Genomic DNA, 17950 nt, shown 5'->3' with positions numbered 1-17950 from the left:
TTTTCACAATCGAGTGCTTAGCCACTATCCCTACTCTCACTGAAGAGCTTTACGAGCGAATGCCCCCAATCAGTATAGACACTGCCGGTATCGTTAACCTAATAGATAAATTAAAACTCTCATCGTCCGCTGGTCCTGACAATATAAATTCAAAAATTCTCATAAGCACCAGCATTATTTCTAGTGAATTTTTGTTGTTCATATATAATCAGTCCTTATCTGAAAGCGTCCTTCCTTCAGACTGGAAAATTGGCAAGGTTGTCCCGGTTTTTAAACAGGGAATTCGCTCTGCTGTCTCTAACTATCGTCCGATATCTTTAACATCTGTCTCATCCAAACTACTTGAGCACATACTTTACTCCCACATCATGACTCACTTAACAACAACCAGATTCTTCTTTAAGCATCAACATGGATTCCAAAAAGGACTATCCTGTGAGACGCAGCTCTGTGACTTCATTCGTGATCTACACACTAACCTCGAGTGTCATGCCCAGACAGACGCCGTCTTTCTTGATTTCTCCAAAGCTTTCGACCGTGTCCTCCATCAACGCCTCCTTTCCAAGCTGTCCTCTCTCCACCTTGATCCTTCAGTGTTTGCATGGGTACGCGACTTCCTTTCCTCCCGCGTGCAGTTCACGGTCATCAATGATCACGAGTCCACCTTAACAAATGTCTCCTCTGGTGTTCCGCAAGGCTCCGTTCTTGGGCCTCTGCTTTTTTTAATATTTATCAATGACCTTCCTTCCACCATTTCCTCTAAAATTTGCCTCTTCGCAGACGACTGCGTAGTCTATAACAAAGTAACATGTGTGCATGATCACAACCAGCTACAAGATGACCTTCTAAAAATTAACCAATGGTGCAACACCTGGTTGATGTCACTAAACAAATCCAAATGTAAATTAATCCGCTTCACCAGAAAGAACTCTATCCTATATCATCAGTACTTCTTCGACTCCGACCTAATCGAAACCTTTTCAATGTATAAATATCTTGGTGTAAGACTAACATCGGATCTCTCATGGAATAACCACATTGAAGCCATACATGCTGACTCATAGAGAACTCTAGGCTTCATCCGACGTAACCTGCGCAGTGCTCCTCCACTCGTCTGCAAAATGGCGTACGACACGTTCATCAAACTAAAATTAGAATATGCAGCTTTCATCTGGATTCCCCATCAGGCCTACGTCATCAACCACCTGGAAGCAGTGCAAAACCGAGCCGCTCGATTCGTCTTGTCTACTTACGATTTTTCTGTCAGTGTATCCGAGTTAAAAAGTCAGCTAACCTTGTCTTCTTTGCAGCTCCGCAGAAAACTCTCGCCTCTGTCTTCTTCATAAAGTCTACTATCATTGCCCCAACCTCAAGAACTCTTTGTTATCACCTCCTGACAGGACATCTTCTCGTCTTAACAACTCCTGCACAATCAAACGTGTCTCCGGTTCCACAAACGCATTCAATCAGTCTTTCCTTCCTCAAGCCATCTTTGACTGGAACAGCCTACCATCCTCCATTGTCAACATCGTGGACCCAGAAGTATTTTGTCGAGCTTACGGATTCACTTTTCTTGTTATTAGTATTTTTTGCCAGTCTGTACGATTAATGAGCTTGACCTGGATCTGTTAATTAGCTTGTGTTCCTTCCTTTTCTTGTTTGTATAACATGTATATACCCCCCTTATGTAATGCCCTAATTGGGCCCTTAAGGTAAAAATAAATGAAATGAGCGTACAGGCCCAGTTTCCAGGAAATGTAAAATATTATTTCCAAATATTTTATTTCGATTTGCATTCAAATTTTAATAATCATATTGATTTGCAGTCAAAAACTTGATGGTATTTGCACACCTCTAGGTACAATCATAAGGACATTCCACGGTTACCAACATACATCTTCCTTGATATATTGCTACGAGACAAAAAGTTTCATATGAAAGTTGTTGAGAATTGCAAGCGAATAATGGCAACCATGTTTAGGCGAGCGCAGCAATATTGCCACAGGACAAAAGAATTACACAGTGACGGCACCTGGAAATGACATTATGAATATGTGTAAACTCTCGGGTCTAATAAAAAAGTGCATTTGTGCTGTACACATTTCAGTGAGAGTGTGTGCAAAGTTTATGTGCCTAATTTTGTACTGCCTTAGAAAAAGGCTGCCAGTTACAGGGACATAATTGTATCTAATGAATGCTGATAATTGTATATTCAGAAATTCTTCTCCTACGATATATGTGGAACATTGAAGGCTTGTGCAGTTGACAGTGATGTGATTGCTGCGCCAAACTGCGCCAAGGGGCTGACCCTGCTACATCCTGCTACATTTTTCCAAAATATAAACAAACTGCTCCAAGCCTACACCAAAAAAAAATTTTTGTCTTTTTTAAAATGAATTAAACCAGGGTGTCGAACCGGAACCGAACCGAAAACCGGAACCGAACCGGTATTTTTCCCGGAACTGAACCCGAACCCGAACCGTTATATTGTTATTGCGATGAACCCGAACCGGAACTGAACCGGAAAAAAAAAATAACGGTTACCGGCTCATGTCAAAATGGTTCGGCCTCGCGCTGTTGACAATGAATGTGCTATCAATGCCATTTGTTTTTTAAGTGCCGTCAACTAACACACACCTCGCTTACATATTTTTCTTCTCCACTCAGTCTTGGGAATATAAACGCTGCATCCATGAATCTTGACAAACGCTGCATCCATGAATCTTGACAAACGCTGCATCCATGAATCTTGGCATAGGAACCAGTATTGCGCTGGTCGCAGCTTGCACGGAAAAAAAAAAATTAAAAGGCTGTGCAAAAAAAAAAAAAAAAATTGCGTCACGGGATTTCATTTTTCTACAATCTCGTAAATCCTAAATGCCGCTGTGTGCTCATTTCATAACACATTTCTAGCACGCGCGAGTTCTTGAAGCTTGCTTCCATCGGAATGAGAAAAGAAAAGGCTGTGGAGTTCGATAATGTTTGAGGGAGAGAAAGAAATTTTATTTACAGTTGAAATGAGCATTCATGAATTATATCTGCTTTTTGCTGCCCCAACCACCGGTCAGAGTATACCGAGCTATGAAGTGTCAAGATTTACATGCCGTATTTTTTCGTACCGGAAACTCAATGTATCCCGTTTCGTATGTGCTGATTTCAGATGTTTTATTTGTAATTTATTTTGATGTTGCGATTTGTCATTTATAATTTCCGAACCGGTTCGCGAACCGGTTCAGCGCCCTGAACCGGTTCGCGAACCGGTTCGCGGATCGAATCAATTGAACCGGAACTGAACCGGAACAAGATAAATTTACCTGAACCTGAACCGTAACCGAACCCGTACTTTTTTCGGTTCGACACACTGAATTAAACTGAGTATTGTAATCGAGCGTGCATGTGTTGTGTGGCGCAAGCAGCCGCCCGACACAAAGTACCCTGCATCAATTGTCCATCCAGTCTTGCATGGTTTTCCCACCCTCTCGCGTTGGGTCTAGTCTCGTGGGTCTAGTCTCGTGTATTCTTTTTTAATATTTTCAGAGATAGACGCGGACGTGTGCAGACACTCCAATGCTAGCATGTTGGGTACCAGCCATGCCGTCGTGCTGTGAAATGAAACCAGGTTTTTGCGCGGCATGAGTTACTTTGTGAGCTGAAGCTCCTGAGGGCAACGGCCGTGGGAGAACTCTATTTGGCCCCTGTCTTCCAGTCACCGTGGTCACCTGACGGCGGGTGTGGCCGTCCCCACGTCGCTGCAGAAATGGCGCTTTCTAAAATGAAACTAAGTACCATTGCATGTTCATCAACATTCCTGTTCTTGATTAAATCATACCATACTACAAAGTCCCTCTTTAACTTAAAGACTGCTGTGTCGAAGTATTGTTTACCTAGGTACGTGGAAAATCTGCCGCCAGAGAAAGTTCTTAAAGAGCAGTGAGCTAAAGCAAAGAAAACAATAGGTGCACGCTGAACCCGCACAGCGTGCTTGCTTGTCTCGAGTTCAGTCGTTGCACAAAGCACTCAAATAACTTTTTGACCCTGGCTTGCAGAGTCTTGCATCATAGTGCTCAGGTTCTTTTTTAGACGCGAAGCTCCTTAGGGTCTAGCCTTGTCCGTCCATTCATCCGTCCGTCCGGACGGCATCCATGCTCACGTAAAAAGAAAAAATGTTTGCACAGTCGACAGGATTCGAACCTGTGCGGGGAGACCCCAATGGATTTCTAGTCCATCGCCTTAACCACTCAGCCACGACTGCGGGACGAGTAGGGGGCTCTGGGATGTGGTAGTAACTCAAGAGCTGGGGATGTAATGAATGAAACGTTGCATGTAGCCGCTCAACGTGTATACAGGAGAGGGAGCTGCGGTCAAATGCGTACATAATCGCGTTAAACTTTGCATGCAATGGCTCAACGTTTATAAACGAGAGGGCGCTGCAGTCAAACGCTCAACTGCGTATATAAGCACGATCCATGTTACACATTCTCTTTCTGACATGGATCGTTGACTTAAGCAGTGGAGATGCATTCCCACGGCTTCTAGTAGATCCAAGCTGATCCGCTAGAAGAACCACTGGCTCTGCATTTCACCGACCATAAAGCAGTAATAATGAAGTCGAAATGCAACCTGGAACTCAGCACTACCTATGAGCGATTAAAAAAATCAGCACCGTCGGCACTTCCTATTGACAATAAAATCAGTGTCATCAGCACCACCAGAGCTTCGCCCCAATCAACATTATTCACCACGTGGAGATGCCGTCATTTTATTTTTGTGTGTGTTTAGCTTGTCGGCCTGGCAAGCACGCGCCGCTGGACTGTTTTTTGTTGTATGCTGGACAGTTACCTTTTGCATACAATTTTGGGAACCAGTTGGCGACGGAGTGGAGCGGCATGGTTTCAGTTTTGATCGAACAGCCGTTGTCTCCGCTCGCGCGATGAGGCACGCACAACTGAAAGCCTGCCAAAGTTGCCCTCATGTACATGCATGCATGATTGCACGACAAAGGCACCAGCCGGGACGCTTGCAATTTATAGTTTTACGTTTGCTTACTTTTGACAAAAATCTGGCACTCCAGAAACCAGTAGAACGGTGGTAAGCGGTTTTTTTCGGAATTGCTCGGCAATGCCTACAGCACTGTACACTTATGGGGTCTCAGCAGTAAAAACACAAGCAGCGAGTTCCGTCACAACATGTCATATCAGAACACAACACGAAGTACCCTTCGTTTGTACAGCACTTAAAACAAATAGTTTTATTTTTCGAAGAATATCTGCTTTAAAAGCCACTTTTTCTGCTCGGAAACACTGTCTTGACTGCTCCAAAAACCAGTTTTGCTGCTTCAAAACACTGTTTTGGCTGCTCCGAAGGGTGCTTCAAAATGGCTTAGGCCAGTCACATCACTGAGTTGGCTATAACTGGTCTTGCTTTGTGTTGTTGAAGCCTCTGACCGGTGAGCATGTTTGATATTCAATGACTCGACTCTTGTGTTAAGACAGAGAGGTAAGCTCGATAAATTCTTTATGCTTTTTGTGTCCTGTACCAGAGTGGGCAGTATAGAAAATGAAGCGTGCTCTTGGTCTGATGCACCGAACGCAATGTGTCCGACCCTTTTGGTTCCACTGAGACATCTTCATGGTGCATTGGATGACATGAAATGAGGCCTGTCCCCTTGTTCTCTTCCTGGCAGGTACGGCGACATGCGAGTGCTGATGGGCTTCCAGATCCTGGCCCTCTGGAACAAGCTCGGTACGAAAACGATGCTTGATCGGTTGCTCAAGTGACAAGAAGTTTCGCCCGTTGCCTCGTGGCAAGCTCATCCGCCCACTTTCCCAATTGTGTACAAAAATAGTGAATCAATGAAGAAAAAAAAGGTGGCTAAATAGATCCCCCTGAGCGTTGTTGAGTTACGATGCTCCCAAGCTTCTGTTCCCAACTGTGTTGTAGCACCGCCAATGACGGCATTTAAATGGCAGCCCCGCGACATTATATTAAATTGGAGCAGGTAAAGCTGGAATTCCCTTTTCGCCAACTAGATGCAGTATACTCCATCTTGAAAAACCCAGTGAAAGACACCACCGACAATACAACACTTTTTTTGTCGTATTGTCTCTGATGGAAAATAATAGACAAATGTAAAACTGGAACTACGTACAGATTTAATAAGATGAACTTGTTCCTACAAACAAAAAAAAAGTTTGTGCATTTAGCATTGGTGAAGGAAGGGCAAGTAAGCAATGTGTTTCCGCTGCTTTTGTACATGCGTTCAGGAATGTTCCGAACCAGGAAGCACAAGCCGGAACAAGCTGGAAATTTCCAGGAGACTACAGATTGTCAGAAACGGAGCTGCGCTTTTGCGCTGCTTCACTGCAGACTACTGCAATATCCCGAGTCATTGCCGCCTGAAATTGATAAAATGAGTGGCCGTGTCTCGGTGGGTAAACAGCAAAAGTTTAGAAGAAGCTAAAAATGTGGAGGCTTCAGGTGAAGATGGAGGACCAGCGCTTTACAACACCTTTACGGCATCTATATTACATCTACCGTAAAATACGGGGCAAGTGCCCACTCAAAGTTTCGAGATAATCGCAAAAAAATGGGAGATGGGCGCTTTTCCGGTCATCAATTTTACATATAAATGTACTGTGTGTATTTTCTCGGATGTACCGTGTGTGTTTTCTCAGGGCGCTTAATGTGGAATGGGCGGATGCGCGGTACTCTACGGTATACGATTTACTAATGATTGGGAGGAAGACGCGAGTTTGTTGTTTAATGGTCTTTATTTAATTCTTAGTGACTAATGTGTTCATTGCCTTATGGTCACTTATGGGCAAGTTCTGAACCCAATTTTTCGAGGGACGCCTGGAGGACAGTTTTTTCCGATTGAGCCCAAGTCTCTCGATGAGCCCTGCGGAAGCTAGAGAAGAGAAGGGTAGATCGGGGCCTTCTGCCCTCAGCCTCGTCACACCACACTCTTAGCTAAGTCGGTAGATGACAACAAGGGATGAGGACCTCACTTTCTAATAATGCTAAGGAAGGCTGACTCACGCGGGCTGCCCCATCTTTTCGTTTATACTTGCCACGACCAACCGGAACGAAGGAGCGCCGTTTAAATGAGAGCTTTTAGAGCACAGCTCTTAGGCACCCGTGTCCGGCTTGATCGGCATTGCCTTTGCCATCACCAAGCGTTGCATCATGGGACGTTCCCATACTGACGTCACACATGACATCGCATGACGCCTAAAATTAGAGGGAATACTTCCCCACTAAGTTTGGCGGGGAAATTTCCCACTTAATTTAGGGGGGGAATTTCCGCGCTATATTTAGCAGAAAAAGTTTCCCACTAAATTAAGCAGAAAAAGTGCCTCGCCAAACTTAGCTGAAAGATTTCCCCGCTAAATTTAGCCAAAATTTTGCGCTAAAGGGGAGCAAAGCAGGAAAGGAAAAGGGGCATACCCTCCTCCTCCTCAAGAGCTGCTCTCTGATTCAACAGAGAATCGGAAACGTCCTTCATATTTTGTCAACATCCATGGACGCATTTCTTTACAGATCCTAGCACATAACAGCTTTGCTGTAAAAACAACGCCCATTTTCTGTATGTATCTAGTGCGGCTGCACAAGAGATACATGAAACTCAAAACTCAAATTAGTTTGATTGTTTTATGCAAGAAATGCTCACGAAAGAATATAACAAAGTCCTTTGCTTGCATACGCGCTATGAACACTGCCGATCGGCATGCAGCGTGAAGTTTGTTCTTTGAAAGTATGTTTCTAAGATCGTAAAGTTCTCGTCATGGAGAAAAAAAAAACAGTCACCAACAAAATAGAAAAAGCAAATAGGTGCAACGAGCGAGTGGACGAAAGAAGCGATGAAGAGCAATACTGGGGTAGCGGGAAAGCCGCCGATGGCGTTGGCAAATACTTTGGCGTTGGGCAGAGTTGGGCGCCTTGTCAGTCACAAGGACTGCGCAAGTCTCTTGTTTGGTGCATACATGCATGCATCCATGTGCGGCGTGCTATTAATGCGGGTTGAAGCAATGTTGTTGCGTGGTGTGAACACGAAGCTCGAAATGAGACGCTCTACAAACGTCTGTGAGCTGCGTTCCAGCAAATTTTATTTCCCCCTTTGGCAGTTTCTCTTGAATATTGCAGAACCTCGTCAACCGCGGTCGCAACATTCCGGGAGAAGGAGTGGGTTCGCGGTGGACCTTACTTCGTTGGAGCTGGACTTTGACCTTAACTCTGCGGTTACATTCCAGAATATGGGGCAATCGCTGACCTCGCAATCCCTAAAAAGGGTACTGCTTGTCTTATCTTTCCGACTGTCTTTTTGTCCAAACTTTCTTGCGAACAAAGGAAAGTTTAAATCTGTTTTCTCCATTGGTTTCCTTAAGCGCAGCTGTACTCCGACTCTGGGGTCGCGGAAATCGGTGCTGAAGTGCGTGAGCAGAGTGAAGTGTCCTCCCCTCCTGCGTTTTACTTTGTCACAGATGTCCTCCAACCGTAGGGTGTCATTCGGGTGGGGTGAATGTTCGTTGATTGCGGAGTCTGCGCTGGGGTAATTGTAGGGGCGGGCAACCGCTCGGTCCTTTTCCTGGAAATGGATATTCACCCAAAAAGTGGGCGATGACTCGGGATATTACGGTAAGTCGACCTGCACGTCAATGTTTCTTCTTATGAAGGCAACGAGCAGCGTGTGCCTCGAGGCTTTTTTCTCCCCCCCCCTACGGCTTTGAGGTTGGTGCCGCCGTTCCTCCCTCGCACTTATCTTTCACCCTTCGTTATACTTTTGAGGGTTCTTACGGTTTTTCTTTGTATTTTGCATTGCTTCTCGGTTTCGCTGTCTCATTTTATGAGTGTTGCTCATTGATAATTTTGTTGCGGTCGTTTTGTTCTCCCCGTGACGCCATGCGCCCCGCTAGTCTCAAGTCAATTGGTGCAATTGCTGGAGGATTTCATTCGCGCAATGCACATATTGGTGCCACGAAAATTTGGTACCTCGCTCATCTTGAAACTCCGCTTATCTTGAATTTTTTTCTAGTGTTTATGACTCGGAGTTGAGGAGTGGGAGTAAAAGTCGTGGCTGTTCGCTCGTGCTACTCGCACAATCGGGGGGGGGGGGGGTTGGCCAACAGAATGTTCTTCCTCACGAGCCTCTTCTCTGGCACGGCAACTGCATTCTCGGGGAACATAAGGACGTCAGAAAACATAAGGAATTTAGTTTTTTCTTCTCAATTCACTTACCACTCCCCCACGCATGTACATGCATTTCGTGTTACAATACAGAAGTTTCCCAGTGGTTCTGCCGAAGGAAATGTGCCTTTAAAAGAAAGTACTGGGTCGAGCAGGGTTGGAACCCTGTTCCTCCGCGTGGTAGCCACTTGCATTGCCAGCTCCACCACACACGGGGTGTGTTACTTTACATCATTGCTCGCCGAGGGATGTTTGCTTCATAGTTTTGTCTTACGGGCAAATATTTGTTCTTGATGCAATAACAGCTGCAGGTTAGAAGGAACAAAAAGCAAGGCCTGTTTCAAGGTGTGTTGCTACTGCAGGCTGCCACAAGGCCTGCTTTGTGCCGGCCATGGTGGGCCCCTTCCTGAAGATGACCCTGGTGCGGGAGACGGAGCTGCGCAAGGCCACCCTGCCCATCTTCTTCGACATGATGGACTGCGAGCAAGCCGCCAGGGGAAACTTCCAGCAGGTCAGGGTAGTTAAAACCTCGGGCCTGCATTGGCAATAAATATTCGCATCTGGGCTCAACGCAAAGGCGAGCGTTGTGCTTGCAAAAATGTTAAATCCATAACGTCGGCTATAACACTCGCACGGTTCTCATACCCTAAACATTTTTCTCGTTTACTTTATGATGCAATTTTTAAGCATGTGCGGATAGTGGATTTTGAGTTCAAAGCGAGTAGTGGTTTTGGCCGAATATTTTCAGATCCAATACCAAATAGTTTTTCCAAGCACCATGTTTAACCCCTTAGGTGCCCTGTCATTTAGAACTTTCAACCTTTCCACTTTGAAGGAAGAGCGGCGGAGCTTCTGTTCTCGGCGGTGGCTTTCCAGGCGAGCGATCTGCTCTTCTTTCGCGAAAGAATCTGAAGCGCTCGATGCAGTGGAACTTGAGGCAATAGCAGCCTCGCGGCGGCTACGAAACCATTCGCGCTGCTGCGCACTTGGCCGCTCATTCCGTTCCCGCGCTTCTTCCCTCGAAGCAATGTTGACGCAGTCTATGAGCAACGGCGGCTAGCGGACAACCGGCAAACACAACACCCTGGACAGCTACCGATATCTATGAGTGACGGCGGCAACCAGAGTTTTGTGTCGCCATTTCTTCGCGGGGGACACAATCTTCGGGAAATTAACCCTTAAGAGGGGGCGCACCTCAGAGCCCCATAGAGAATACATGAGGTTTTTCACCAAATTAAAAAAATTCTCACATAATAACGGCTGCGCGGATCTTCTTGAAAATTTCGGCTTTAAAGACACTGAGTCATTATCGAGACACTAAGCGCAACAAATGTTTCATCATAAATTTAATTATATTTTTTAAAAAATCATGAAAATGGTCAAAATTGGCTAATTCGGCACTCTTGCGTTCGGAGCAAATTTACAAAATTATCTAAATTCAAACATAAGAAGTATTGCGCTTAATGCCTTCTAAATTTATTACGGAATCGAATATTTTTCAAATTATTCATGTAAGTCGATTTGTTCCGTAACTACAGCAAATATAAAGAACCAAGGTGTCGGTGCTTGTTTTCGTCGTTTTTAAGGTACCTCTCTCTCCCGTGCGGTGGCGCTCGCTGTCCACGAAATGCGAAATCGTCCGTTCGGAGATCGGCCGGATCGGCACTGTGCGAGGTGTTCTTCCGCGGCCGTATTCCGCGCCCGTATCCTGTTTCATTCTGCACGCCGAGGCGTCAGTGTGCGTGTCTTGCTTTCCTGGTTCTCGCTGGGTGGGTCTCCGTGTTTTCGCAAGTGGCAAATTCACCTTGGAGCTATGGGTCGAAGAGATCCGTCCTGTGACAAGCGGACCGCGAGGTGTTCCCCAATCTCGCGGTCCGTCAACGCGTTGTGCTTGTTTCTACTTTTTTTCTTTTCTTTTAAAAACGGGCTTTTTTTTTTATGCAGTTTTATTTTATTGTTATCCTTCACACAAACGTCCTTCGGCCTTGGGGTCGTGGAAATCGGGGATGAAGCGTGCACAGAGTAGATCGTTGTTTGCCTCCTTTTTACGGTTCGTGGTCACCGCAATCTAACGCGGGGAAAAACGGGTCGCCTGCTCTGTAGTCAGGGTATTCCTAGGGGAGGGTGATAACTCGCTCTTCTTCTGGAAATTCACATATCACCCAAAAAGGTGACATGGGTAATGATTACGGTATGTTTTTTCCGGTGTTTATTTTTGAGCGAATATCGGTGCATGTTTTTCGGTGCTTATTTTTTAATCACCAGTGTATTATGGGTTGAACGTGTTGTGATGACGCTAAAAAGCGTTGATAACCAAAGAAAAATGCGATTGGACAAGAATATTTCAAATTTCCAATTCTATTCACATATCCATTACGCTCTTCTCGTGGGAGCATCTATCCTGACGAAAAATGCCTAAGTCATTGAGCTGTGAACGCATACTCAGTGTACAATCTTTCGGCCTAGAGAGGTATTGCGCACGCTCGAACGCACTTCACAGCCCAGTAGACGAAGTTGGTGGCACCCAGAAGGCGAGCTTTTGAATGGTCTGTAGTAGGCAAAAGAAACAAATAACAATCAACGCATATCAGCTCTTCAAGCGAAGAGGTGCGTTTCTAAGGTCAATGGTTCCGGACGGCACTAATGTTGTTGGCGTTGTCGTAAGATGACGTCAGTTCATACGAACTGACGTCATCTTACGTGATCACGTGACACAAACACGTCATCTTACATGATCTCGTTACACGAAATGACGTCATCTTACATGATCACGCTGCACGAAATGACGCCATCTTACGTGACCACGTAACACGTCATCTTGTAAGTCAACCTGTCCCCACAGCAGCGCGCTCCGCGCTTTCCGGGCCCGTGCAGTGCTGTAGTCGAAAGCAAGCTCCCTATGGCAAGCGAAAGCTTCTGAAGTCTCACATTGAGAATACTCGCAAGCGACCATCTGTGGAAGCTTCGCACGTTGAGGTTTTTGTTGAGATCGAGCCATCCTGTTCCATTAACTATAGTTGAAGTTATCGTTCAATAAAGCCCTAAAAATATGAATGTAGTTGGTGTAGACATCAAGATCTAATCAAAAATGCGGTTTGACGTCGTTTAATTAACGTGTATATACAAGTGTAGAAAAAATGAGTTATTTGTGCATAGATGTTTAAAAAAGTGTTTATTATTCGACATAGGACTTTGGGAGAAGGGTGTGTTCAGATTTTTCTTCATGAGCGCAAATATACCTGGCGCAATAAATAGTGACGATTTCATCGTCCCAGTGATGGGCACGTGATTTATTGCTCGAAACAATGATGCCATTTCATAAACCAAGTTCTGCGACATATGCTTTTCCAATGTCTGGTCACTATTTTGTAAACCTTTCAGTCCAAACGAGTATACTTCTGTTTGTTTTTGTTAGCTTAGGAGGGGGTCACAGAGCCTATCTTTTTGTCTTCCTCTAGGACAGACGTACAGAGTTATACCGCAACACGCATCGGTGGAGCACACAGAGCTATCGCTCTCCTGTTGGCGGTACAGTAGCAGACGACACAACGCAGCTCCGTAGTCTATCGAGGGCACGGCTAGCCGCGGCCCGTAGCGCGACCGTTCAGACTAGGGAAATGGTTTTGAAGAACCGAGAAATGGTATCTTATGTACAATAATCACATGTCGTTAGTATACTAGTATTCTACTTGCTAAGCCAAATAAATATTTGCTGCTTGTGAGAATATGTTTGCATGACGATTTACCGTTCACACTCCTGACGGATGTTAGCGAATCCTTTATGTTCGTGGCTCGCAGTTATCGGTACCCCCTCGGAGTGACTTCACCATATATATTTTTTTCTTGCTTGCAGGACATCATAAAAATCACAAACACGCGAGAAAAAAAAAATCTTATGAGTACGCGTGATTTTGAGCTTCGCAGCTCTAAAGATGCCCGGTAAATGTCGTCCAGCTTGGGAAGAAACTAATCCTTTTTGTTGGAGTTTGACTATCGTATGCTGGCAGCTCGTTTCCGGTCTGTTTTGTCTATACTCCGTTTCACCGTAATTTGGCAACCCTCAGTCAGAGCTGCTGTGAGGGAATCACAGTCGCGGAGCAAAGCACGTGACAGCTACTTTTAGGAGCAGTACTATGGCACCTGCAGCGCGTCTCCGACTGGTGTGTTTAGCGTCTTATGCTGGCCATACATCAAAAGTGGCCTCGAAGTGCAACAAATGACGTCACAGAAGACGGAGTGTCACGCTGTTGCATCTCGCGATCCTGGCAATTCATCGTAGAAATGCTGGCGAAAACCACGAGGGAACACGAGTGTCGCTGTCGTCATGGCGTCCCAACGAAAAGCAATTATACAATTTCGACGTTTTTGTAATTTGGTAATTTAAATTACTGTATACAATTTTGAAGAAAATAAAGACATCATAACCAAATAGGAACTTCCGTGCTAAAACATGCAGTGCGAAGTGAAGACAACTACTATCTTTTTTTTTTTCTTGATGTCCACAAAAAAAAAAGGCTATGCAGCATCGATCCTACCGTTCTTTTTTGTTTTTTTTTCCGCACATTATGTGATGTCCTCTAACACGAAAGTACCGACGTAAAAGCGCTGTAGAGACGATATAAAAACAAAAATTTAAGTGAATCGAGCTTTGTAGTGGAACGGAAAAATAAATAATTAACGACTTTTTACGGTAAACACTTCACCTGTAAGTAGAACTTCAAAAAAGTGACGGTTACGCGCTTTCATGCCCATTTCAACAAAGTTGGGAGAACGATGTATTGCATCTTGTGAATAGACATGTGGAGCAGCATGTTTATGTTAGAGGCATTGTGTGTAATCGCTGCGCAGTACCTGCCAAAAGAAGATATTATTTGGGCACAGTCTCAACCGTTTCCGTCTGTGTGTGCTACGAATACAGCAACTCTTTTCGTAGAAGAAGTGATGAGGAAATGGCGTGCCCTTGATGATACGATTGTGATTATGAAATAAAATTTTTAATCAGCCAATAATTGCGACCTGTCCGGTCGCCTGGAACCCCGACAACAACTATCGTTCTCTGGAAAGTTCATTCTAATATTTACACGTTTTGTGGAGTTCATCGAGCCAATAAGGATGTTCCAACAATGAGCTAAACCTACACGAGTTCCCGAATCCAACACGGCGCTTTTGAATTTTAGCGCTGTAGATAGTTCTGCGAACAGTGTATACTTCTGTGCAAATATTCGTCTAACAGTTTTGCAACGTTGGAAAGCATCGGAATGATTCAGAATCACTGCGGAGATGATACTCGGGAAGATAAGACGGGCACTTGGGAGAAACGGACCGTGGCATTTGAGACAGGGGCACAACCGGGGGACAAACGTGCTACAATCGCATACCCTTCCAAGGTCATCGCTTGGGCGACCGCGCGCGCCCCCAAGAAACCTTTCTTTTCTTCTTTTTAGGGGTGGTGGGGGGGGGGGGGGGGGGAGGGGAGGGGAGTGGTGTAGGCGCTGATTGTCTTCCTCCTTTGTGGCTTTTGATAGACGCACAACGAGACTGGCAGAACAAGCGCATGATTCATTTCTTTCGATGGAGGCGTTCTGTCTGTGTATGCGAACACGATTTTTTTCCCCTTTTAGTAGTTAGTTGTTCTTGCCTTGACTCGGGTCCCAGTGGGTGCGTTGTCGTTGTATGCCCACTATTTGTTTTTTTTTTTTAGTTTATGGTAGTTTTTGCGCTGATGGGGTATCAAGGTAGACAAAAAGAAAACAAAAATAAAATAACGCCTCGACAAAAAAAAAAAAAAAGTTGTTGCGATCAGGAACGTTTTTGAAGCGATTTTAGGAGCCTGCAGTGTTACCACAGGTGCAGGATTGAGAGCGTAACCCACGCACTTGAAGAGAAGGGAAAGCTCTCGTCTTATTGGAACTCTCTTTTATGGGTTTCCACGTCGCGATTGTCCTTCAAAATCAACTGTCATTTATTTCTCGCTCGTGGCTTCCAAGTACTGGAAGCCACGACTCGAGCCACAATAGTTTTGCGAAATCAAGGTTTCGCTGAAATGGATAACTCTCACGTACAGTTCGACGCGCAATACCTTTGACGTATTGACTCGCGAGAGGTGCCCCCAACACGGCTGAGTATGGCGGTGCTCCAGACCTAACATCTAAATTTTGTTGCCTTACCTGTTACTATTTCGCACCCATTTTGAGCCATATCAAAATGGAAGCGCATGATGAAATAAAAATGACACTCGTTTTCCGCTCGATGGAAATTTCACGCCAGCTCGCTGTCTTTGCTGGTACCTTGAGCGTTTCCCAGCGATGCAAAAAATTAAAAAAAAACAAAAAAAAAAACACGTATGATGGCATCTTTTGCACACTCATTACTTCTATAACACTGAGCCACCTCGTATCCTTTTGTTTTTCTTTCATGGTACTAATTTCTTTGTGCGCATTACGGCTGTTACGACGCTAAGTCTGCCTGCCCTTCGAATTCGAACTTAGGCTCAGATCAGGGACGAGCCAGTTTAAATCAGGAAAATATAATTAACACTGTAGCAAAGTAAATCTATCATATCGATCGGAAATACGATTTGGCACATTCCATCTGAACACATATTGTGCACAGCGAATGCAATAGCGAGTCAGCGTGCAAAACGCCGCCACACTGAGCTACCATAACATCTCAGCGATTTTTGCATAGCACCGAGCAGGGAAAAGTTATTCATTCACATAAACGAAGCAAACTTACTTAAAGCCCGGACACTCCGTACATCCAATCTAGCTAAGGTTATCAATAGACTCGACCATGTCATTTGTCGAAACAGATAAAAGACGTTGGCAAAAATGATTAGACTGAATAAGTGAATTTAACGCACGTTTTTTACCAAGTGACGGTCGCGCGCCTTCAATACCCTTTCCAATTGTCATTGCGCACCTTGGACACACTTTGGGGAGCAATGCATATTTACATCGCCGCCCGAGGTCTCCATTGAACGTGTAGTGCTGACCCAAATAAAATGCTAACCTGACTCTCAGTCGCTCACCGCAAAGGACGATTTCGAACAGGCGGTACTGTAGGTCACTTGAGATAAAAAAAAAAGAAGAAAAACAAGCTATAGAAACGAGCGTCGTAAAAAAGGGGACCGGCATTTTTATTCCTACCTCCGAACAGAAGCGAGCGCCACCCACTGCATCACACAGCGCAGAGGCCGGATACCAAGCGCGCGCGAGGGAGGGAGAAACTTCCTCCGCCGGGAGAACACGGCACATTTCGGGATCTATTTCACGCAGCGGATAACGCGGGCCTTTTCACACCTCGATACTGGCGCCATCTAGAAGTTGCGCGTTCAACCACGTTTTGCGCCGCGCGCCATCTGGTGGCTGAAACGGACGAATAAATAGAGGTACCGCGCCCTCTTAACAGCTCCCTGTGAAAATAAAAAATTGACCTAAGGTGGCCACATTTTTTTTTTGATGAATGTCCACCCTTAGGCACTGCAAATATAATTTAAAAAAGCTTATAATACCGCAATGTCTATGCCTCTGCATATACCTGAACTATCTTACAGTTCTGCACATGCAAAGTATCTTGTTCTTGCGCATATGTCTCGAGTCTCGTATCTTTTGTAACTCTAAAGAACTACAGTAGCTTAGGAATGTGGTGTTGACATTGGAGCACAAGCACACCCATGTTGCCCTACAGTTGAATCACTTCAGGTTGCAAACAGTGTGGGAATCTCCCAACCAGGATACAGTATAGACCACTTACAACGTAACCGCTTATAGTGCAGGACCGGGTATAACGCGGTTTTTTTAAACCACCGGTTCGCCTCCCATAGAACTCCATGTATTTACATACCGCTTAAAATGCAGGCGCGCAAAGGGAAATACCGGTTATAGTGCGGTTTTTGGCACAGCCCACCGACCGCGCCGACGACTGGAGCAGCGAGCACGCTTCCCTGTGCGACACTAGATAACGGCGCTGACGGCGCGGAGCGAGGACGTTGCTCGAAGAAGTCGAGAGAAGCGAAGGGAGAGGCTTCAGTTGCCATAGCGACGGAAAAACGCACGCACGTGTCGTTCACGTGCATGTGTCCCTCCGCCCCTCCGCTGCATTGGAAACAAAGAAACAAACAACCGCACCGACAGACCAATCGCAGATCGAGGAGAAGTGTTCGCGCGTTGCATGCCGGTCGCGGGCCAGCTGCTTCTATCCGCAAACATGGCGTCAGTTGTGATCGTCGTCGTAGACGGCGTTCATCTCATCGTTCTGCGTAAAAGCGCTATCCTTGACTGTGAATTTTCGTTGTGTGTCGTTATGATAACCCAGCACGTACTAGAAGGGAAGATCCACCTACTCGTGCGGCGATGTCGTGGCGGCGCTCTCAAGACGGCAGAAATGCCCGTGTCGTCGTGTTTGTTTACTTCGACTACAGTGGTGATTTCTAAGCATTTGTGTCCTCGCACATCGCCCGGATTTCTTATTTGGCGCATTTCATGCGTGTGCTCAAGTTCAAGGTATTACTGGCGCGTACCGTTTGAAGGATGCGAATTTTCACGCGTTTTCATCTCCGGAGAAAAGTGATTAGGGTTAGCATTCCTGAACGCTCGCAACGTCCGTCCGCAACCCGCGACGCCGTTAAAACGCCGCGCCAGGCAAAAGCCGCTAATTCCTTTCAAAATGTGTGACACACTTGAGACAGAACTGTACTAGTCTGGTGAAATAAAGACTTTCCTCAAACTAGGCTTTATTTTTCATCTAAGATAAAATAAATTCTTTT

At 45.4% G+C, this 17950-nt stretch overlaps 1 protein-coding gene across 2 annotated transcripts in view; it reads left to right on the top strand.

The window, feature by feature from the left end:
• Positions 1-17950, top strand: part of LOC8037800 (dedicator of cytokinesis protein 3) — a 285268-nt gene that overhangs the window by 142235 nt on the left and 125083 nt on the right. For both annotated transcript variants that reach the window (XM_040208926.2, XM_040208927.1), the window contains 2 exons: positions 5684-5742; positions 9546-9694. In XM_040208926.2, the coding sequence (XP_040064860.1) occupies positions 5684-5742; positions 9546-9694 (208 nt within the window). The remainder of the gene's footprint in view (positions 1-5683; positions 5743-9545; positions 9695-17950) is intronic.

The sequence above is a fragment of the Ixodes scapularis genome, unplaced genomic scaffold (assembly GCF_016920785.2).
Source record: "Ixodes scapularis isolate PalLabHiFi unplaced genomic scaffold, ASM1692078v2 PGA_scaffold2__306_contigs__length_199485367, whole genome shotgun sequence".
NCBI classification, from domain to species: domain Eukaryota; kingdom Metazoa; phylum Arthropoda; class Arachnida; order Ixodida; family Ixodidae; genus Ixodes; species Ixodes scapularis.
Note: the sequence above shows the minus strand (reverse complement) of the source record. Positions and strands in the feature narration are given on the sequence as shown.